The sequence below is a fragment of the Protopterus annectens genome, chromosome 2.part2 (genome assembly GCF_019279795.1).
Source record: "Protopterus annectens isolate FY-2018-M chromosome 2.part2, PAN1.0, whole genome shotgun sequence".
Taxonomy (NCBI): domain Eukaryota; kingdom Metazoa; phylum Chordata; order Ceratodontiformes; family Protopteridae; genus Protopterus; species Protopterus annectens.
The window spans coordinates 18,675,813-18,700,954 of record NC_056730.1 but is presented as its reverse complement, the minus strand read 5'-3'; the positions used below and the strand labels follow the sequence as shown (position 1 = coordinate 18,700,954).

The following is a 25,142-nucleotide window of genomic DNA, read 5'->3' as shown; positions in this document are numbered from 1 at the left end:
TTTGAAGTGGAAAAAGAGATCTGAGGTAACTTGGTAAGGAGCATTATGGGTAGAGCTAAGCTCAAGAGATTTTGGTAAGTAGGAGCTGGAATAATGGCCGAGTCGGTTCCGACGGTTCAGAACCGAACCCGCTGTGAAGGACTACGTGAAGATTGACATCAAATTTATTTATGCGTGCACCCCGAACAGACACCAACCTGGCTAACAGCAGGAAAAATAATTCTACTTGAGAGAACCTAAAAGCTACCCTAAAAATTACAGACCTATAACCTGCCGTCCGACTACGTATAAACTATACACTGGAATTGATGCCGACAGAGTTTATAGTCATTTAGAAGAAAACTCAATTATGACAGTAGAACAAAAGGGCAATAAAGTCATGTGGAACAAAGGATCATTTGTTGTTAAAGTTATAGTGGAGAACTGTAAAAGGGGAAGAATCTAAGTATGGCAAGGACTGACTACAAAAAAGCATTTGACTGTATCCCACATTCATGCGGAAAAGAGTGCTTAAAAATATACAAGATACACCCTATACTGATAAACTACATCACAGGGACCATGAAACAGTGGCAAACCACTTTGCAGTTAAACCATGATAAAATTATTATTCCGGGGATAAAAATCCAAGGGAGGGGGGGGGGGTGATATTCCAGGGTGACTCTCTGTCATTGCTGCTCTTTTGCCTTGCCTTTAACACATTAAGATGTCTGCTTAACAGATTAGATCACAGCTATAATTTGGCTCCTAGAACACAAAGTGTAAAGACTTCTCATCTTCTCTTTGTCAATGTTTTAAAACTGCATAGCTCACCGGTTCCCTATTAGAAGACCGAAGACACATTCTTTCGAATGTGTCTTGGTTGAACTCAAAAGCCTGAAACGGCAAAATAACGAAGCGGCTTTTAAGCGAATTCTTTCCCTGGGAAAGAATTTGGCCGCTTTGTTACTTTCCCATTTCCGGCCCTGTAGTACGGTCTCGGAGTTGGTATATTTAAGTGGAGGGGGGTGTGGGGGGTGAAGCCCTCCACTTAATGTAATGTTTAAAGTTTTTTTTTTTTTTTTTTTTTGGGACATCGATTTTTTTCCCGTAGGAAAAAAAAAATCGCTGTTCTGACAGTTCGAAATTGTAAGCTTTCGCTTACATAGGGTCAATTAATCACCATTAAGCGTTTGGTGATCTAATATAGACCCTAGCTTATCAGATAAGGAACTGAAAGCACAATTGCAAGTAGTCAAAACTTTATCAGAAGATACAAGAATGTCATTTGATTTTGATAAATGTGCAAAAACTTTAAAACAAGAAATCTGCAGCACCTAAAAAATTTCATTGTAGGACAGGAATGTGATATAAAGGAACTTGAACAGGAGAGGGTGTAAAAATATTTGGGAATTGATGAAGGATTGACAATAAAACATGAACAAATGCAAATAAAACTTAGTAAGGAATATTTTAGAAGACTAAAATTATTACTGAAAACAGCCCAGACATCTATGAACTAAGTCCAAGCTATAAACCAATTTGCTCTTCCTGTTCTAACTTATAGTTTTGGGGTGATGACTGGCCCAAAACGTTACTGGATCAGTTGGACAGGAAAACAAGAAAAATGCTTCAGGCTTATAAAATAACTTAGAAAAAAATCAGTGCATACCAAGATTTTATATTCCCCATTCTGAAGGAGATATGGGACTCCTCTAAATTGATTGCATGTACAGATCTGCAATCATAGGCTTACACAAACATATTTGCTGACTTCACAACATCCAAACATAGTGAAAGCTTTAAAACATGAACACAAAAAGTCCAAGATGACTTCCCTGCTTAATTTAGCAGAAGCATATCAGTATCAAGCTGGAACAGAAATCAAACCGGAAGCAGACAAAAATCAACTGCAAAAAAAAAAATATAGGGTTAAGAATCAGATGAAAAGGCAAGAAATGTGGAAAAGGCATAAAACTACAAATAGAGAAAACTCCTGAACAACTTCATGTCAATCAGGATCTGATGCAGGAATGGTTAAGGAGAGGTGAATTTAAACCAAAAGATGAAAGGTTAATACTGGCAGCCCAGAATACTGGACTACATACATAATGGTTTACAAAGTCGAACACGTCGGAGAAACAAGACAAATGTAGGTTTTGTAAAACAGAATTGGAAACAGCTGCACATCTTGTTGTTGGGTGTGATATACTAATGCCAGAGAGCCTGTATAATGAAAGGCATAACAATGTGGCAAGATTGTTGCACTCGGGATTATGCAAACATTACAATAGTGAAGTAGCCAAAAAGCATTGGAAACATGAGCCACAAAGCATTACAGAAAATAATGATGTTTATGTCACATGGGATCACCCATTACCAACAGTTCAAAAAACAGATGGGAGAAAATCGGATACAGTAGTCCAAGAAAAGAGGACAAAAGTAGCACTGATCATTGAAATTGCTATGCCAAGTGATTACAGTGTCTTATGCACAGAGACACAAAGTCATTAAATACCAGGATGCGCAAGCAGAATTGAGGGCAATGTGGAAGAAGGATACCCAGACAGTTCCAATAGTAGAAGAAGTTGCAATGGGGCTCATAAGAAAGAATTTACAGTCGTATTTAGATAAGCTACTGATAACTCCTTATGAATTGCAAGAGGAGTCAATTCTGGGCACACTGCAAGTGCTGCAAAGAGCACTTCTGCCCAACATCAAAGACTGAAACAATACTGTTTTCATGAATTTTAATCATGCTTTGATTTGGGAATGGAGTCCATTCCCATCATGGTATTAGAAACCCAAAAGATTTGGAGATATTAAACCTGGGTAAGAGTAGGTCCTTTCTTACTACATGAGATACCACAGAGTTTTGCCTATCATTAACCTAACTGGTGCTCAAGTGTCAAAGTGAGAAAAGTAACTGCAATACACAAACAAACGCCATCACCATCTCCATATTTATATGTTTGGCATTTGTTTGCTGATTCATTTCACCTTCGTTTTTAGTTATCTCATGTGAGCAGCTCCCATGAAAAAAGCATCTGTGCCTAAAGTCTGACAACTATCTGAGAGCAGAAATGGCATGCCTGAGTTGACCTATACTTGGTGTTCCCACAACCTGAATTCTCTTCTGGCTTCTGAAAAGTACAGCTGTGCAAGTAAACTGCCCATAATTGTAGATGTTTGAATAGTCACTGCTTCAGTATCCTAAACGGGTCTATACTACATTAATTAATATTGTCAAAAATGTAAATATCGACACCGAAACATTGAAGTAGTACAATAGCGAACTCTTTAAATATCAAAAGCACCACTGTCGAAAAGTTATGGCTGGCCAAGTGAAATGTTGTGATGTAGTACATTATTACAACATCGTGTCACAGTCAGTTGAGTAAATAAGTATTAAAGACGTAATATGCATATTAGCTTAGTTTTGAACTTTGTAAGTAAAGTAGATGTATTTTGAATGTTTGTGTGTCAAATGCAGTATTATGTAGAAAGACATCATTACTGTTTGATGGGGAAGTGCTGTGTGTTTGGGGTCCCTATTAAGTTACTGGAAAGACTGTACAATGAGTGGCATTTTCGGAGCTCTAACATTGAACATGCCGTTCACCCAGCTGTTTATAGTGAGACTGCGGTACATGGAGGATCGGGAAATTTGCCCTTTCCTCACTGTAGTGTGATCTTGGAGTTGGTATTATATATATATCTATATCTATACATACATACATATATAAAATTAGCGGGGGGGTGGGCCCCCACAAGAGCAAAAACTGAACAGCGTATATTTGTTTGTACATTCTGGTTATGTTGTTTAGGCATATTAGTGAATTATAAGTTGTAGTTTTGTATACAGTATGAATACATTTGCTGATACAAAAGTGGGCCAACCGTGGGTGTTCGGTATTTTCAGTTTTGACATTGTCAGCATTCGTTACTGTGGTACTTTGATGTTTTGGCTTCGATATTTACATTTTTGACAATATTGATGTTTGATAACATAATACAGACCCTCGTAAACTACATGGGTTATATCTTTCATAGGATCTACTTCATTTGCCCTAACTTTTGATTGACCGACACCCATTTGCCCGACCCCATTTGACCGACACTTCATTTGACCGACAAGTATTATTGGCAAGTAAATGGAATATGCCCCCTTCCCCACTGTAGTGCAACCCTGGAGTTAATATACAGTTGTGGGGGGTGTGGGGGGCACAGCCCCCCACTTACTTTTGTTTTACTAAGCAATATTAAAGCAAAACTAAACAATATAATATGAAATTAAGTGAGGGGGCTGTGCCCCCCCCCCAACTATATATTCTAACTCCAGGGTCACACTACAGTGGGGAAGGGGGCATATCCCATTTACTTGCCAATAATACTTGTCGGTCAAATGAAATTTCGGTCATTTGGTGTCGGGCAAATGGGTGTCGGTCAATCGGAAGTTAGGGCAAATGAAGTAGACCCCTTTCATAGCATATAACTGCTATCCAACTTCTAAAGCTTCAGGGTGTCTTCCACGTGCCCAAGCTGACAGACAGCTTGAGCTGAGCTGACTAAAAGACAGACTTGTACTATGTTCTTCACATTTGATGCACCTTGTTTGAGAAGGTCACCAAGGCAAAGGATGAGGGCAAAACAGTTCACATTGACTACTTTGACCTGGCCAAGGAATTTGACACAATAACCCACTCAGGCATCGTTAACAAACACAAGAGTTTAGGTATAAACCCTAATGTCACCTGGTGGCTAGCCAGCTGGTTCACAGACAAGACCCAGGAAGTTAGAAGCGGGAAGTCCACCTCTACAAAGAGGTCAGCCACAAGTGGAGTCAGGGATCGGTTCTGGGACCACTCCTTTTTGGCATTTACTTCTCTGAAACTAAGGACAATAACAATGGCCTCTGGCCGACTAAATTTACAGATGATTACAAACAAGAAGCAGTCAAAGAATACCACCCCCCCCCCAACACAAGTGTTCTCCTGAAAGGGCTGGCATAGACAACTTCTCTCAGAGTCTTGACTGAAACTAAATGCCAAGAAATGCATAATAGCATCCTTCGGGAAGTCATCCACCCCTGGTAACTATCACATTGACAACATACCTCTAAGAGTTGATCCAGTAGTCAGGGGCATGGGGACACACATGGACAGTAATCTAGCCTTTTACCATCACGTGTCTACAGCAGTGAGGAAATCACTCTATGTTGTGTAACTTATAAACAAAGGTATGGCATCTAGGTCCAAGGAAGTCATTGTTCCACTGTATTTGACATTCAACAGACCTGTCCTTGAGTACAAAGCTCCCTTTGGTATGTACCTAACCAGGCATAACTAACAACTGGAAATGTCCACAGTGGTTCCTCACTAAAAGAATACAAGGAGTAAGTAACATGTCCTATGCAAATTGCCTCAAGGCCCTACCCCTGTATCCCCGTATTCTGTCTCCTACAGGTTGTTGAGGGGAGATCTATGCATGGCATACAAGGAATTGTCAGACCCCGTCCTGACGGACTGCTGCATATCCACAAAACAAACAGTACCAGAAGACTTAAACCTTGCCTGTGATATTAAATAGGACCTGCTGGACAGGCAGGTATGTATCCCAGAGACTACCCCTTCTCTTGAACAGGCGCCTCATCCGTATGAAGAGTAGTTCCTCTCTACACCAGTTCAACTGTAACTTGGACAACTGGATGGGGAATAGGAAATTCATCCCTGGTTTGGCACCTATGTCTCTAATGGACACAGGCAGCCTGTAAATGTTTTGTTTCCCAAGCCCCTGCTTATACTCATCAAGGGTATGAGGACTCGTCAGAAATTTTGGACTTAGCTTTTCAGTTGAAGACTTCAGTTCTGAAACTCAAAAACAAAAATTTCAGGAGTCGGCCGACCGGCACTTGTGAACTGCTTCTGGCACCGCGCAGCAAGAAAGACTGATGTAATGGCGTCAGCTGCATGTTTTATACCCCTGATGACCTGATGCAATGGAAGAAGGGACAGCAACCGACGCAAGACCCAAGACTTTGTTAATCAGGCCGACGGAGGGCAACCTGCCAGCAGATTACCCAAATGTAATGACAGCAGCAGTGAAACACAAAGAACATCAGCTGGGAGGAGGAAGGAGACGGGTCCAGGAGCCACTGGGGAACGGTCCTGTCAAAGCTTGTCCTAGACCAGGAAAAGAAATCTAGTTTATAGTACTTTGCAAAAGTATGCACAAAGGACCAACTTGCTACTTCTAGAATACTTCTAGAATCTAATCCTTTCCAAAAAGCCAAAGAAGAAGCCAAGACCCTTGTAGAATGTGTCTTGGCCCTGCCTGCAATAGTTTTGCTCCGGTGGAAAGCCTGACACAACCACTTGAAAACAGCATGCTTTGACACAGGTTGCCCCTTCTTACCTTCACAAGAAATGAGAAACTGATCAGAAGTTCTGAAAGAGAGCACCTGAGCCGTCTACAGAAATTCAGTGCAAGTACAATCCTTTCTCCCTCATTTGTAGGTTCTAGAACCTAACAGGGAGTGTAGGTTCTAGAACCTAACAGGGAGATGAATACACTGGCGTACAAGTAAACTCAGACACCACTTTAGGCACAGAAGAATGATTAGTCATCAAAGAAATCCCCTCTTTCTGAAAAATGAGATAAAGTGGATCCACCATAACAGCTTAACTCACATATTCTTCTTGCAGAGGTCAGAGAAATTACCAAAGCTTTTTTCCATGTTAAGAAACTCAAGTCAACCAGATGAACTGGTTCAAATGGTTAGCTTCTCCAACACAAAATTAAGATCCCAAGGAAGTGCCACAAATTTTCAGGACGGCTTCTCACATACACCCCTTCAAAAACATCTTCACATGAGAATGCAATGAAAAGGGGGGTCCATGGGCAGACATGCTGAAAATGCCAAAAAAAAATTGCCCTTGAGAGATGAGTAAAGCAGGCCACAGGATAATAACTCAAAAAAATACTGTAAAATCACAGAAATGCTAGTGCAGAATGGGTGCTGGTTACTTTGTTGGCAACAACTAAAGAACCTTTTCAGTTTGCTTACATATGACTTTCTATCAGCAGACTTTCTTGCTGCCATTAGTACAAGCTGCATGTCCTTAAAAACAGGAACATAAAAGGTATTCAAAAGCCATCATCCAGGCAGTCATAGTTGTTAGGGGTCAGGATGCATCAAACATCCCTGTTCTTATGTGAGAGGATCCAATCTGTGAGGAAACTCCTGGAAATTGCACCTGGCCAATGCCAAATGAAGGAAGAACCACTACTGCTTGAAAAGAAGGGAGTCACCACAATTATCTTTCGGGAGTCCTTCTGAATCTTCAGAAGTATCCTGGATATTAATTGAAAGAGTAGAAAAGCATACAAGAGCATTCCTGTCCAAGGAAAAGAAAATACATATATCTATCTCTCAGTCTTCTTTCATGGTACCCTGAAACAAATTTTTGTCAGTTTGATTATTCAGACAGGAGGCAAATAGGCTTACTTGAAGAATTCACCACAGATCGATCAAATCTTGGAAGACTCATGATTTAGTTTCCATTTGTGAAGGTTTGTCTTGGTCCTGCTCAACTTGTCTGCCACATAATTTTGCTCTGATAGAATGTATGGTGCCTGTAGAGTGAGACTGCCACCCAGCTATATCTCATAATATCAAGGCTAGTGTAAAAAAGGGGTAAGATCTGGTTTCCCGTTGCTTGTTCATTTACAACCTCACTATGGTACTGTGTGTAATGGCTTGAAGAGGTCTTGGGGACCACAGATGACACAGTTGACACCCATTTTATAAAAGTAAACATCTCTTTTACATTTATGTGCTTTTGTCTGTCTTTGTTATCCCACAGACCTCGCACTTTTATCCTGCTTGACACTGCTCCCCTAGCAAAGACCAAGATGTATTTTTGTGTCTGACTGATCTACAGCAGGAAGGGAGCAGGTTAGACCTGGATTATGGGGTATTTGATGCTTCCACCAAGTGATTTCTCTTTCCACAAATTCCACAACTGAAATTTGAAAAGACAACAGCTGCTGATGCAGAGACCAAAGAGGCCTCAGGCATCACTGTACCTTTCTCAAGTGGAATCTTGCAAAAGTTATCGTAAGAATCATGAATTCCATGTGCCTCATAACCCTGAGGTACTCCCTTTGCAGTGACACAATCCGACGATAACACATCAGCAGAATAAGTCAAACAAAGTTTTAATTTAGCAGTTTCAGCTAAAAGTCCTAGACTTAGTCAGAACAAAATCTACTGAACACCACATGACATAGAAAAATCAAATGACAGCTAGTAAGATCACATGAACAAATGCATTTAAACACATGGTGAACAAAAACACAATTATTTTAAAAACCAATTGATAAAAAAACACATTTATACAAAATACACTTTTAAAACATTTTTTTCTTATAAAACAGTAGACCCGATCTTTAATATACTGTTGATGGAAACTGAGCCATTTAATCCTGGAAACATCACTGCGTTGACTTTAATCTGCTGGAAAGGTTCACATGCCTCAAAGTGGGTTTTCCAGGCAGTCATCACTCCTCAGGGGATACTTCTCTTTCCACGATAAAAAATTTAAACTGCATAAAATCCTGGCATGTAACAGAATACCTACAATATATGAAGTATTTGTTGCATCATGCATCTTAATACTATATACATGCTAATAAATGCATTTCCTCAAAGGGCATTTAGTCTTTACCATGTAGAATGCGCTAAAAGTATCACATCTTGCAACATGAACAACTCCCAAAGTTACACAGGAAATATTCCCTTTACAGTTTACTACAAAGCAGGGTGGCACATGAACTTCACTCTCCTAAAGTACAAATGAGAACTGTGCAGAAGCTCCACACTTAAATTCTACTAAGTGTTATACTTTCACTGTGGTGGATGCACACCAGTAAATTCTTAATATCTTTTCTTTTTTAAAAACAAACAATTTGGGTTTTAATTTTGTTTTGTAAACTAAGATCTGCACTTAGTACAGTCTTCCATTTCTTAGGAAAGATGTTTATAACGGGAAGCCAGGTAGGAGTAAGGTAACACAAGTTGTGGAGGAATTTTTATCGCCCTTAACTTTTGTATTTGTCACTACTCATACTTTATTTATTTACCACCCCTCCAGTAATAATTGGTTTAAATCTACCATTTCTCTCATTCAAAATTTGTAATTCAGTACTTCTTAAGTCAAAAGGATACCCTTGTTCCAAAAACATCTTCTTTAAAGTCTCAAACTCCTGTTGGAAACGTAATTCACTGGAGGTCATTTGTGACACATTCACCATTTAGCCCTTCACTGTACTAGCCTTCTGTTTGTGTGGATGGTAACTTTGATAATCTAAGTAATTGGAAAAGTTGGCTTCCAATATATTACTGACAAAACAAAAATCTGCAAGACTTTTGTAGATGGTCACATTGAGGTAATTCACAAAATTATAAAACCAGCAGTACGTAAATTTAAAAAAATTCCACTGTACAGTTCAAAAATTCAATAAACTTAACCAAACCCTCTGGTCCAGCTGTCAATATCAAAAATGCAGACATATCTGCACATGTTGAAACCACTCACTTAAAAAATATACCTTGCCTGCCATACATACATCACCGTTTTGGCATAAATTGGGGTGCAGCTTGCCCCCACAGCAATGCCATTTCTCTGTTTAAAGTACCCACCCTAAAAAAATAAACTTTTCAAGTACGAGGTCCAAAAATTCAGTTAACATTCTTATATCATTATGGGTGAAACAGTTGCTTTCCATCAGGTAATTAAGCGCCTTCATCAAAAAAGTGGATTATGTGTAGACCCATTTCCCAAATCTGTCCAAAGCTCATGATTCTCTATTCAGCAGATCAACAAAGTAACTCTCTTCAGCTCCTTCTTGGTGGCTGCCACCACAATCACAGAATCTACTGCTGGGCTCTTGCTCCAGTACAATCAGTGCTTCAGCGCAACTAAGAACTTGTGTGACTTCTTGGGGATAGGTTCAACTGTCAGGTAGACTGGTCAGAACCGAAAGCCCTGAGAAAAACTAATTTCTTAGAAGAAGGTATTTGGGAAGGCCAGTCCCCTTTCTGTAGAAGAAGTCTGAGATTCTCTCTGAACTAGATGTCCTCAAGAGGAGATACGTGGGAACCTTCACCCTCACTGAAATCTGTGTCAAGGGTTAGGGATTCCTCTGGGGAATTCAAGTACGTCCTTTTACACTTGTGTTTTCTGGGAACCAGCTCTGTGGGTGGCTCAGGAGAGAAAGTATTGTTGTGTAAGAACTTACCATAACCTTAGATGTCCCTCTCTTCTATATGCTGCTGTATTCATGGCATCAGAGAGTTTGCTCTGGTGAACTCTCGAAAGTCTGGCCATTATATAAAAGTTAAAATGCTACTGCTAGGGTGCCTGCGACGTCCTGCGCTTCTGCTCTGATATTGGTTGTAAATAGACGTAGGGTATAAAGCAGACATCAGCATCCACCTCAGAATTGAATGCCGCTGGAATTGGTGACTATGGAGTGAGTGCTCCAGGAGTCAGGAATCAGGCAAGTGTGAGGGGGAAGGCTGGGTGGGAAACTATACAGCAGCATATAGAAGAGGACATCTAAGGTTATGGTAAGTTCTTACACAACAATACTATGTCCTTCTACTCCTATGCTTCTGTATTCAAAACATCAGGAAGAGTGCATAAGCTCCTGTCCTATGGAATGGGAGGTGGACCATAAGTACTTTCCACAAACCCATGGAGGATGGCTCTGGCAAATCCTGCCCTGGCTCTAGAAACCAAGTCCAGCTTGCAGTGTCTAATGAAAGTGTGAGCACAGGACCATGTAGCTGCTTCAAGGAAAGCAGTAGTGTCTAATCCTTTAAAGAATGCCCTAGAGGAAGACACTGCCCTGGTAGAGAGGCTTACCATGAGTAGTGTAACAGCATAAAATAGATTTAGATATCCAAGAGGATATGGTTTGCTTGGAAATAGGTTGACCCAGGGCTCTTGGGTGGTAAGAGACAAAGAGCCTGTCAGATTTGCATAGGGATTTGGTTTTGGCCATGTAATACCTGAGCTGTCTGTGAACATCTAAGGAATGAAGTATCCTCTCTACCTTGTTCTGTGGAGAGGGGAAAAAGGTTGTCATATTTATAGTTTGACTTAAAGACAGCTCACTGAACACTTTGGGCATGAAAGAGGGGTTAGTGCACAACCATACCCTGTCCTTGTGGAAGACGGTGAAGGGAGGGGTCTGCCATAAGGGCCTGGAGTTCTGACACTCTTCTGGTTGATGTGAGGGCAACCAGGAGGGTAGTCTTCTTGGAGGGAGCAGTCTTTGGCTGGTTAGAAAGGTGGGAGCATCAATTTCTCCAGGACAAAGTTGAGATTCCATGGAGGTGGAATGGATTTCCTCAGAGGTCCGAAATTAAGTGCTCCTCTCAGAAACAGTTTGACTTCTAATCTGGAAGACAGAGGAGGTTCTAAAGGCAGACATGCAGAGAAGGCAGATAAATGTATTTTAATGGAGGAATAAGTTAATCCAGACTTCATAAGATCACACAGATAAGACAAGACCACTGGCGGCTCTACTCTCAGTGGTTGCAGGTTATTTGTTAGACACCACAATGAAAATCTATTCCATTTTGACAGGTAGGATTTTCCAGTAGTCGGTTTTGCGGCCTCCTGCTGAACCTGGATCACGTCCTCTGGGTATAGGTGTCTGAGGAATCATCGCTCTATCACCCACAGTGTGACATTCAGAGTGGACAGCTGGAGGTGTTGGAGTGTTCCCTTGTCCTATGTGAATACGTCCATTCGATGAGGCAACATGTGGGGAGTGCCCTTGGCTAGGTGAAATAGAAGGTGGAACCAGGGCTGCCTTAGCCAATAGGGAGTCACCAGCAAGATTTGTGGCTGTTCCTTCTGAATTTGTAGCAGGACTCTGTATGAGAGGGAGGAATGCATAGGTGTACATCCCCTTCCAGGAAATCAAGAGAGCATCTACCTTCCAAGCCTCTGGGTGAAGTACCTTGGAACAGAAGGTCGGGAGCTGTCTGTTCATGGGGAAGGTGAACAGATCCACATCTGGGATACTACATCGATGGACCTGGGGTCTAGAAAAACATCCCTGTTCAACATCCATTCGTGAGATAGGGTTGTGGTCCTGCTCAATGAATCTCCCATCACATTTTCTGCCGAAGGGATACAGACTGCTTGGAGTATGATCCATTTCCCCAGCTCAACTTCCCAAGCCTGCAGTGCTAGTCTGCACAGGAGGTAGGAATTTGTCCCCCCCTGCTTCTTGATGTACCACAGTACAATGGTATTGTCTGTGTACCACCTGAGAGCACCTGGTAGAAAGTGGTCCTGGAAAATTTCTAAGGCCAATATCAGGGCTCTCATTTCCTTAATATTGATGTGCTCCTTCTGTTGGGTGTTGGTCCATGTGATCCTCACTCTCCAGTTTCCCAAGGTTGCACCCCAGCCTGTGTCTGAGGTGTCCATGAAGAGATCCTGGCAGGGAGTTATGGGCTGTAGGGGTAGGCCTGGATTCTTCTAAATCTGGGAGAGCCACCATTTGAGTTCCCTAGTCAGGCACGGCAGCATGGGAATCATGAATTCCAGTGGGTGCAAGTGTTGTTTCCAGATTGAACTTAAATACCACTGGAACTTCCTCACATGGAACCTTGCCGGGGGGACCATGGGGATAGTTGAGGCCATAAACCATAGGATTCTGAGGTATTCCCTAGCTGAGATGGCTTTGAGGGGAAGAACTCCCTCGAAATAAGATGTGTGCATCACAATCTTGTCTGGAGGTAGGCAAGCCATCATTTCCCTTGTCAGAATATGATACTCTAAGAACACCTAATCTTGGGAGGGTATCAGTGAGGATTTTTTGATGTTTATAGTAAATCCTAGACCTGATAGCAGGGAGAAGGTGAAGCTCAGGTCTTGTAGGGTTGTGGAACTTGAGGGAGCCTGGATCAGGATGTCGTCTAAGTAAGGAAAAAGCTGTATTCCTTTTGTTTTGGTGAATGCCATGACTGGGACCAAACATTTTGTAAATACCCTTGGTGTTGTAGAAAGATCAAAGGGTAAGGCACAGAACTGAAAGGGCGCAAAGTCCACTGAGAAGCGATGGTACCTCTGAAAAGTGGGTGAATGGGGATGTGCAAGTAGGCATCTTTTATGTCCAAGGACACTAGGAAAGCATGAGGAAGGATCTGGGGTACGAGAGTAGGGAGAGAGAGCATCCTGAAGGAGGGGACTCTGAGGAAGGTGTTGAGGTGGGATAGGTCCAGGAGAGGCCTCCACAGGCCTTCCTTTCTGGGGACCAGAAAGAGTCTTGAATAAAATCCTCTTCCTCTTGCCAAGGTGGGTACCTCCTGAATGGTCCTTGAGCAAGGAGTTGTTGCAGGATGGGGGGGGGGGGTATTTGGTCTTGGGGTGAGTGAGGGATGCCTTTTGGGGTGGGTCTGGCCTCCCAGGACATGACGTATCCCTGTTTTATGACTGAGAGGACCCAGGAGTCCTGGGTAACCTGCTTCCAAGCAGGAAGGCAGAGGAATAGGCGCATAGATAGAGGGGTGTCTGAGGGAGGAGCCTGATACTCACAGACTACCAGATTTTCCCTAAAAGGGCTGTTTAGAGGGAGGGGTAATGGAGGCAGGTCTGAGTGGGGCCGGTTTGCTGTGTGCATTTCTGGGTTTTGTCTGAGGTCTCTTGCCAGAAGAAGAAAAGATTATAAACCCCCTATGGGGTACTTATCTACAGTCCAATAATGCTAAGACCGGAGCTGGTAGTCAAACAGGCGGCAGAAAAGTTCTGAGGTCGATGCATGCTGACGTCCACTTTATACCTGACATCCATTTACAACTGATGTCAGAAAAGAGGTGCAGGAAGTCGCGCGCACCCTAGTGGTAGCATTTAACTTTTGTATAATAGCCAGACGTTTGAGAGTTCACCAGAGCAAACTCCCTGATGTCATGAATACAGCAGCATATGAATAGCAGGACATCGTAGAAACATACACAGTCTCTCTATGGACAAAAGGTTCAAGTCTCTCAAGAACTGGCTATCCCAACGGGACTAGAAGAGTAGGCTGAGGACCCCAGGAGATCCCAAGTGGGAGGGTTGGATCCAAATCCTAAGGGGAAGACCTTACTCTAGGCTATGAAAGTATGCTCTCAAAAGCCTTGAATGCAGAACACAAAATGTATCCAGGGAGCTTAGCTGAAACTCACAAGGGCAGCTCAACCCTGGAAGCTGAAGAAAACACCTAATCACCCGGTCCAAGTCTGCTTGGGTGAGGCCTCCAAGAAGATCTAACTGACCTAAGGGATGAAGCTGAAGGAGGAGGTCTACATGAGTAAGGTAGTTTCTCTTGTAAAACAGGAGTACTGAGCATCAGAGTAACAGTCTCCAAAGAAAAGCTGGGGGGGGGGGGGGTCACTATTAAGACTGGGTCCAAAGGAGGCAATGGCTCTGAAGGTCTGATTACCTTTGCTGCTGTAGCCAACTAAGTTGTTGGATCCAGGGATTGTTTTCTGGAAGACTTTGATTTGTCCTTTTCCGTAAACTTGGGATCTTTACCTGTGTTTTTGGAAGTGGAAGAAGCAGAAAATGTACATACCTCATATTTCCCCGAAGCTGAAGATGTTTTTAATTCAAAAGTGGGCTGGATGAAAGATAAGACTCTTCAGAATCCATTTGTTTTGTCTCTTCATTAAAGTCCTTTGACCAAATACTTCAAAGACTGATCAGGGCATATCCAAGTGTGAGAAGCCAATGCAGTACTTTACAGTTGCGTTAGAGATGGGAAGCTTGCGTGCACAAGAGACAGACTTTTTAAAACCAGATGACTTTTCAGCCATGATGCAAATTCTGAGAGACTCACTCTTGAACACTAACAGCAATAATAATGAAAATTCCAACTTCAATCTTATTTAAAGGAGATATTGATTTAAAAAACTACAGTAAAGCAAGAATAATTAGCAGATGCCTATACAAACACACACACATGTGCATATACACATATATATGCATATACACGCACGCATTATATGTGAAAGTAGTAAAGTTATTTTTTTTTAAATGACAGGGGAGGAGAAGAAATAGTAAATACAATATATATCTGAAAATGTTTTCTCAAACTGCTTTGCTCGAGCACCATATATCAGTCAGTACCTGAAAGAAGCAAACGAGATAGGAGGCAGTTCATTCTGTACATGGGGTTTATAAGTAGGGGGAGGAGTAGCACCGGATCCAAAGCTTTGAAGTGGCCAAGGCTGGACCCAAGATCAGATCCGCGACCAATCTGTAGAGGAATGGCTGCAAAAGACATCAGCTCTACAGCTAAAACATTCCTCATATTTTCACTATTAGTATAAACTAACATATGAGCCTGACAATTCAGAATTCTGAAAACAGAGTTGCAGAAGCATACACTTTTCCCTCAAATTTATCAACTGTTTTACCATCTTTGTCTGAAGCAAGAAGGAGTAGGAGAATTTTTCATAGTAAGGACAAACACAACCTTGTGTTCCTCTGAAAACTCAGTTACTTACTCTCCTTTGGGGCAGGAGGTGCATAAAATACAATAAATCTATTTATTTATGTATTGATGTACTTGTGTTTTTGTTGACAGAGCTACAACATTGATCTAAGTGACCACTTTCAGAGTTGCGCCTGGGGTTTAGAACCAAGAAACAAACAAGGCAAATCTACTATTTATTTTATTTATTTATCATTTGTTTACTGGGAAAGTCCGACTTGGAACAAAGCCAATTTTCAGTGGAGGCCTGGGGAGAAACGTTCCATATGCATGTCTTTGTAACGTGAAAGGAAACCGGAGTACCCGGAGAAAACCCACACAAATACAGGGAGGACATCCACACAATGGACAGAAGGCACTCCAGCCATGAATCGAACCAGAGAACCTCTTGCTGTGAGTTGACAATGTTATCGCTGCACCACTATGCTACATTTGTTCTTCCTGTATGAGCTATAATGGGATCTAAAATGTGTACAACTTATATCCTTTACTAAACAAAATACATGATTTTGTACTCTCCACTAAATTCCATAACCCCCCATTCTATGTAATTAAAATTGATCTGTTATAATCACATATCTGCAGTCCTTAATATAAATTTATGTCCTCTTTTGGAGACTTTAAAACCATTCTAACACTGGAAGCCTTCCAATATAATTTTTAAACTAGTTATATTGACAGTTATAGCTTCGATGTACACATATTTTCCTCTCCTCTTCATCTTATACTCTTTCATAATGTTTCCATTGTCCAGTCTTCATTTTACTTCAGACACCACTGTCATTTCAGAGTTTCCCCATTTTAATTTTAAACTTCATATTTATCAGTAAACAGAATGCCCCCTATAATTGCCCTTTTGCCTCTTCAGCTTCATCAGTGAGACAAATTCATCTCCACTGATCACTTTCATGCATTATTTACTCCTTCTGTAGTTTAACTGCATCAACATTTTTTTTTCAATAACTCCCATTTTCAGACAAGGGTTCAAAACACACAAGTTTATTTTCTCTGGACAGCCCATAAAATGTTTTGTTTACACTTGGGTATACAGCCTTTCTTAGCAAGACTCCTTTTCCTAAAATTCTTACTATGTCTCATAAGATACAAACTGACAAGATGACTCCCAGCAGCACACAGACAACAGACTGTCCAGTGTAAAACAACAGTATTCATACAGTGTTTGACAAACAATGTTTGGATTGCATTAAACCACTACTATAAAACTACAAATCTACTGTGGCCTGCAAGTAGCCTGTCCAAATCCCCTCAGAGTCAAAGCTTTTCAAAAGAAATCACAGTTTGACAATATTCTTCCAATGAATCTTATTACCATATTGTTGAAGCATTTCATTTTTAAATTTAAAAATATTCTTTTAACCTCAGATCTGTTAGTAATCAAAAACTGCACCAAGGCTCACTCTGCCCCTAACTTTTTTAAGAGCAGTACCTTGTTCATTGCAGTAATAGTTTCAAATGAAATGCCAAAAAGTTCTTCAACAAAATGTACTAGTCCACAACCCTTATTTCAGAAAAAGAAACAACATCTTCTAGCTTAACAAAGTCTTTCTTGTACAATATATTGGTCTGGGATCTCACTTATTCAAGAAAATGTAGTGTTTTTGCACGGTGGACCACCCAAACCTCATATAAATCCTGAAGCTCCAGCAGTATAAATAATTGTTTTTGTTGTAAAACAGGCTGCGTTGTTTTTTATCCTTCACCATTGCTCTTTTGTGTGACACACTACTTGCCAAACAATCCTGCACATCTTCCAGGAAATCAGCAGTATTTTCTGAAGCTGCCTGACCTTCCTGGATCATCATTCTGTGCCCCTCTACATCAGGAACTTCTCTACAGTCCTCCATTGGTGGTGTAATCCTAAAACTCACCTGGACTATAAAATTCTCATTCTCAATTACTTCAGTATTCAGTTCTTCCATTATTTCTCCCAAAGAGTTCACTAAATCAATCTTCTGGATATCACATTAACATGCCAACTTTAACATCTTCTAAGTAGACAATCAATCATCCCCTAACTCTGTAAGAACTACTTCATACATATCTGCAGCAACACCCACATTATAATCCGCAAATGCAGTTTCAGGTTGATTTTCAGGTAAAGCCCTTTTCTCTCTTTTACTCTTTCAGGAGCAAGAAGGAGTAGGAGAATGTTCCCTAGTAAAGACAAACACAACCTTGTGTTCCTCTGAAAATAGGCCATAAACATACAGGGACTAACCCTAGTCAACATAACATATAATGCAACTCAAGTCTGTACAAAAACGTTGGTTAAGATGTAAGCAGTTAAACAGGCAAGAAGGTTTCTTACACATATATCATACCATACCATATACTGTTAGGCTTAAAGCATCCCCCTTTAATGGGCCATGTCTGAGAACTGTTTATAATTTGCTGCTTTCTTTGGTTAAAAAAAATCAAAATTAAGTTATATGTTTCAAAGATGCCCCTTGGCAGATTTTCATAAACTCACCCGAGTATGTGGGGTATAGGGCGGGGGTTCTTCAGTAGGCTTCATTATAGCTGGCTGAGTGCTAGGTACAGCGTTTGGCATTTTCACACCTCCTGGAGGGGCCTAGAAGATAGAAGGCAGACCTCAATTAATGCAATGTTTAAGAATGTAAAGTACAAGATGCAAAGACATATGTCATACTTCTATCCTGATCAACACAGTAATACATCAAAAAAGCATAACACATTTCAGGATTGCATCAGTATAATAAATACTAAAGTAGGAACTTTACTGACTAGCATCTTAAAATATCTGTAAACCACCCCGTATTCTAACTTTTGAGATATGACTATTATCATTAAGAAAACAAATCCAAATGCAACGTCATCGCCTTCATAAACTGCATTCTTCTGAAATGAAAATGGTCGATATATTTATATTCAGCTTTCCAAGATGGCTGCACAATGATCAACAGCTTAATATCACCCCTCCAAATGTAAAAAAAGAAACTGATAAATACAGACCAGTAATTATGCTTTAGTAAAATAGAAGTTATGTTCTTACCATAACGTTCCATGTTAGTTGTCTTCTTCTCGCCTTCTTCTTGCTGGATGGGTTGAGCCGACCTCGGCTCACTCTAAAAGCTCGAGAGTTGGTTCCACCGGCTCGAGGCTCCCCTTATATCCCACAATGCTAGGCGAGAGTTACCTCAGATCTCGTTTGTAAGCTAACCCCAGCTTATAATAGTAACAGTATAACTGTAAAACAGAGTCCACCTCTAACAACAGGAAGAAAGAAGGGTGACCTACATCCTGAACCAGGAAATATGCATAATAGCATATGTCTAAGAAAGAGGTGGTAGAAAGAGGTCACAATCACAACTCCTCTAGGTCTGTCCAGGCCAGGGGAAGGAGGGTGGAAGAAGGCGAGAAGAAGACAACTAACGGAACGTTATGGTAAGAACATAACTTCTATATGTTAAGTTGTCTATCTCGCCTTCATTCTTGCTGGATGGGACCGTCCCTAGCACCTTGTCCCGGGTGGCCTAACGGAACAGACTCCTGAGAACAGTGGAACCAAAGTTAGCTCTATGCCTAAAAGCTAAATCCAACTTATAATGAGAAATGAAAGTGTGAGGAGTAGCCCAAGTAGCCGCTGCACAAATGGTGTCAATAGGCAGTCTGTCTTGGAAGGCTAAAGAAGTAGCCAAAGCTCTGGTGGAATGAGCCTTAGGTTTATCAGGCAGCTTTTGATGTCTAATTTCATATACAAGGGAAATCAAAGATGTTAGCCATCTGGATAATGATACCTTTGAAACTGAAAGTCCCTTTCTGCTTTCCGCATAGGAAAAGTACAGTTTTGTACCTACCATAAATGTAGATGTTCGAGGATCCACATTGCTGCAGTCCTAACTATTGGGGTAGTCCGCTGTCCAGTCGGCCCGAATACCAAAGTATATGGCTGACGTCGGTCAGGGCGCATTAGACTGACGTCAGTACGTCAGGGTACTAATGCGCATGACCGACGTCATATCCTCAGTCTTTTCTTGCCCCAGATGTCAGAAGACCCTAAAAAGACAAGGCCCAATATACCTGCACCAAAAATATGTACAATATATACAAAATTATCAGCATATAACCTCACCTACACAACCACCCCTAAACACAGAGGGAAGGAGGGAGGTAAATTGGACTGCAGCAATGTGGATCCTCGAACATCTACATTTATGGTAGGTACAAAACTGTACTATGTTCTTCATTCCACATTGCTGCAGTCCTAACTATTGGGTAGAATCCCAAAGCAGAGGTAAGGGAGGCTGGCAAATCATAAAGAAGCAGGAGCTGACAACATGCCTTGCAAAATAGCTGTGGCAAAACCAGCCCTAGACTTAGAGTAGAGAGGAAGGTGATAATGCTTAGAGAAAGTATGCACTGAACTCCAAGTAGCTGCCTCCAAAATATCCTTAGTTGCCACCCCCCTTAAAAATGCTGTTGAAGTGGCAGTAGCCCTAGTGGAATGAGGCCTAATCCCAGCTGGAATCTCCTTGCCATGATGGGAATAACAAAATGCAATGCAAAACCCAATCCACCTAGAAATAGTTTGTTTTGACACAGGCTTGCCCTGAACTCAAAGCAAAAGAAACAAACAACTGCTGAGACTGCCTAAAATCCTTAGTCCTGCTTAAATAATAATGCAATTGCCTGTGTACATCTAAAGTGTGCAAAATCTTTTCCCCTTTATTTTGGGGTCTGCATAAAAAGTAGGCAAATGAATAGTTTGGTTTAAAGCCACACTAGAAACCACCTTAGGCATAAAGGAAGGATTAGTACGTAATGATACCCTATCCTTATGGAAAATCAAAAAGGGCTCTACTGCCATAAGGGCCTGCAACTCAGACACCCTTCTTGCAGAAGTAATAGCCAACAGAAAAGCAGTCTTCCATGGCAAGTATTTCAATTCAGCAGTAGCCGCAGGCTCAAAAGGTTGTAGAGTAAGTTTTTCCAACACAAAATTGACATCCCAAGCAGGAGTAGGAGCTCTACGTGGGGGTCTTATATTCTTTGCCCCTCTAAGAAACTGCTTGAACAAAGGATGCGAAAACAATGGTGGGTCACAATCATAGTGAGCTGAAATTGCTGCAGCATGAATCTTAATGGAAGAGAAGGACAAACCTTTGTCCAATAACTCAGTAAGATATTGAAGAGCCACACTCAAATTAGGCTCAGAAATCTCCAAATTCTTTGCTGTACTCCAAAATAAAAATCTCTTCCATTTTTCTGCGTACACTTTCCTTGTACTAGGTCTTCTAGCTTCCATAATCACATTTAAAACTTGTTGAGGAAGCTGAGACCTGCTGTGTTTCAACACAGAATATGCCAGGCTGTTAGATGAAGAGAGTGAAGCTTGACATTGAGCAGATGACCGTCCTTCTGAGATAACAGATGTGGAATCAAAGGTAAAGGCCATGGAGGCTTCCTTACCAGACTCCTTAGTAGTGGGTACCAGTGTTGCCGAGGCCAATCTGGAGCTATTAAAATCATCCTTGGCTTGTCTTGTCTGACCTTTAAGAGCACCTTTGGAAGAAGAGGCAGAGGTGGAAAGGCATACACATGAAGATTTTTCCAACTGAAAGAAAGAGCATCCACTCTCCAAGCTGTGTGATGAAACCCCTTTGTGCAAAACTTTGGCAGCTGGTGGTTTAGTGGAGAAGCGAACAGATCTATGTCTGGAGTTCCCCATGACACTGTCAATTTCTGAAATACATGAAGATCCAGTTTCCACTCGTGGGGATCCATGATTTGTCTGCTTAACACATCTGCTAAGGAGTTCTGTGCTCCGGCAGAAACCTTGCCTGAAGAGTTAGTTGCAAGCTGAGCAGTCTCCCATAAAATCATTGCTTGCCTGCATAGAGGATAAGAATGTGTTCCCCTTGTTTGTTGATGTACCACATGACAGTTGTGTTGTCTGTTAGAATCAACACCTGCCCTGGAAGAAGTAACTCCTTGAAAGCCATTAATGCAAACTGGACTGCTAACATCTCCTTCATGTTGATATGTAGATGCTGTAGTCTGGCAGGCCACTTGTCTTGAATCCACTTTCCATTTAGATGAGCTCCCCAAGCAATGTCCGAGGCATCTGTCGTTAAAATCTGACTCGCCTCTGGCCGGGTCACAGAGAGTCCCTTGTTTAGGTGACATTCCTGAGCCCACCACAAAATTCTTTTTGAAGGCAAGGTATTATTTGAATGACAGTGTCCAAATCCTGGCAGTGCTGTGTCCATACATTTTGAGATACCATTGCAGCTTCCTCATATGCAGTTTGGCATTGGGAAGCACCAGAATACAAGATGCCATGAACCCTAATGCTTGAAGGACTGTCCTTGCAGTCAGCACGGACTGATGAGATAGTTGATGGAAGTAAAGGGATAGACTCTTTTGTTTGTCCGGGGTTAAAAAGGCCATCTGGGCTGCTGTATTCAGTCTCACACCCAGAAAGCACATGTCTTGAGAGGGTACTAGACTGGACTTTATTTCGTTCACAGAATACCCTAGGCATCTTAGCACTGCTATAACATATTCCAGATGCTGTAGAAGGTCTTCCTTTTCTTGAGCCAGAATCAGGCAGTCGTCCAAGTAAGGATAGATTTGAATTCCTTTTAGCCTGAAGTAAGCTATCACTGGAGCCAGAACCTTTGTGAATACTCTGGGCAGTAGATAAGCCAAAGGGCAATGCAGAGAACTGATAATGAGAACTTCCAGCTCGAAAACGCAGATACTTCCTGCAACTTAGTCTTATAGGCACATGAAGGTAAGCTTCCTAGAGATCTAAAGTTACCATCCAGTGATCTTTGCCCAGCAGAGGTAAAAGCTGTTGTAACGTCAACATCTTGAACTTGGGAATGTCCAGATAAGTGTTGAGGATAGATAAATCCAAAATTGGTCTCCACGTGTTCCCCTTTTTTGGTACTAGGAACAGGCGAGAATAAAATCCTAGGCCCCTTTCTGATACAGGGACTGGCTGAATGGCCCCTATTTGGAGTAACAGAGAAATTTGCTTGTGAGCCTCTTTCCTTTGTGGAGGAGGAACGTCTGGCATGCCTTTGAAAGGGGCAATGTATGGAAATAAAACCTGTAACCGTGGTGAATGATATCCAACACCCATCTGTCTTGAGTAATTAAACCCCAATTTTCTTTGAAAAGAGACAGTCTTCCTCCCAAAGGAGCTGCCAGACGAGAATCTACTGGCAGCTGAAAAGGCAGGTCATTGGGTCTGTTTACGAAAGGACTGACCCCTGCCCTCACCAGAAGTCTGAGCAGGTGAACTCCCTGTTCTAGGCCTAAAAGAACCTTGAGCTCTGCCCCTACCACGTCTAGACCTACCCCTAGACTGGGAATCATAAGCAGGATATGTCCATCCCTTAGTAGGCCAATTTCTACTAAACGTCGGTGGCTGCACCTGCAAAAAATCTTTAACAGTTTGCATAGACTTAGCTTTGTCCTCCATTTTCTTTAAAACTGCTTCCACAGGCGAACCAAACAACACATCAGACTGTAAAGGAGCATCCAAAATCCTTGTCTTAACATGCTCAGCTAAATTCTGATCCCTCAACCAGGCATGCCTGCGAAGAACAGAACTAGTGGCAGCCACCCTCGAGGAGGCCTGTACAGCATCAAAACCACATTGCAAAGAATGCTTACCCACTTGTTCAGACACATGAACTAAATCCAGCAACTCTTTACACTCAATACCTTCCGCCAAAGCATCCACCTTAGATTTCAATTGTGAAAGGAGATAATTTTGATATTTTAGCATGTGAAACTGACAATTCAACGCCCTCATGGCTAAAGTGGAAGAAGTATACACTTTCTTTCCCACCTATCCAAACCCCATCCCTCTTTATCAGTGGGAACAGGGTTTTTAACAACAGAGGCCTTAACACCTTTAGGTCCCTGAGAAACAGTTTCGGGGTCTGCCCTAGGACTCTTAAAAAGATACTTATGAGCTTCAGGCACCCTATAGTACCTATCAGGTTTAACAGGAGCAGGAGGCAAAGAATCAGGGTTCAGGAAGCCTCTGCAAAACATCTTCCACCACATTCAACACAGGAGGTATAGCTAAGGGCCTATGCTGGGGTAAAACAAGAATTCCCTAAGCCTTTTCCTGGAATCAGAGTAATCTTGGCCTTCCCATTTAAAGTGCTCCCTCATGGAATGCAGAGTCTCTGAAAATGAGAAATCCTCAGGAGGAGAAGCTGTAGGAGTGGAATCATCCACATCAGAATCAGAATAAGGAGGATACTCCTGCAAGTCTTCCGCAGAAGACTCAGAAGCCTCTGAACACTGTTCAAAACTCTCAAACTCAGGTTCCACCCTAGGCCTCTTATCAGGAGGGGGCATAGAACCTCTAATCATAGTAATCAAATCTTCTGCCATTTTAAGCATATGTTTCTTAGGCACAGAACCTGAAGTGCTAGGAGAAGCCCCACTGAAGCTAAACTTGGCCTACCTCTCAAAGAAGCTTTGGAAACAGAAGGAGAGGCTCTAACTACCTTGGGAAGAGAGGGAAGAACAGTTACCTGAGAAGCCCCCTCAGCCTGGCCTACCTCCTGAGAAGGCACATCCTGTAACAGTAAAGTCTCTGCCTGAGAATCCAAGGAAACTCCTGGCAAAACCTCGGGCTCCACTGAGCCTTCTAAAGAACCGACGTCCGGGACTGCCGGTTCATCAACCCTAGGCTTCGCTGTTTTGTCCTTGCGCTTTTTGGACGAAGCGGCGTGGAACATCCGCGGCATTTTATAATTACAACGCTTCCCAAACACTAACCTGGCACAGTCTAACCTTCTCTTAATAGTGCGTTTGTTAAATCTAGCACAAGAGCGCAGCCAACAACGTCGTGCTCAGGCCCTAAACAAGGTATACACAAGGTATGGTAATCCCTATGAGGTATCTGTTTCCCACAAGAAATACAGTTATTCACTTTTTCTGACATCCGGTTAAATACTGAGGCAAGAAAAACCAAAATGTTCCCCGGGTACTTAGCCAACTTTGATTCGGTCTGAAACTCCGGCTTCAGAAAATTTCAGAACGCCAACCTGCACTCGCAAAACTGCTTCTGCATCGGACCATGCGGCAAAAAAGACTGAGGATATGACGTCGGTCATGCGCATTAGTACCCTGACGTACTGACGTCAGTCTAATGCGCCCTGACCGACGTCAGCCATATACTTTGGTATTCGGGCCGACTGGACAGCGGACTACCCCAATAGTTAGGACTGCAGCAATGTGGAATGAAGAACATCAAACAGCTGATCAGATTTTCTGAACTGTTTTGTTCTATCCAAGTAGTACCTCAATTGACGGTGAACATCCAGGCAGTGTAATTTTTGTTCAGACCTATTGGAGTATTCTGGAAAAAAGACAGGTAGATCAATGCTTTGATTTAGATTTGACGTCGAAACCACCTTAGGCAAAAAGGACGGGTTAGTTCGTAAGGATACTCTGTCCTTATGAAACAAAAGATAAGGAGGACAACAGCTGAGTGCTTGAAGCTCTGAAACTCTTCTAGCTGATGTAATAGCTACCAGAAAAAGAGTCTTCCATGATAATAATTTTAAAGAACAGGAGACTGCAGG

The 25,142-nt window shown here is 41.9% G+C and overlaps 1 protein-coding gene across 1 annotated transcript in view; it reads right to left on the bottom strand.

The window, feature by feature from the left end:
* Nucleotides 1–25,142, bottom strand: part of SCAMP1 (secretory carrier membrane protein 1) — a 1,252,061-nt gene that overhangs the window by 938,813 nt on the left and 288,106 nt on the right. The window contains exon 3 of the mRNA XM_044063705.1: nt 18,032–18,133. Within this exon, the coding sequence (XP_043919640.1) occupies nt 18,032–18,133 (102 nt within the window). The remainder of the gene's footprint in view (nt 1–18,031; nt 18,134–25,142) is intronic.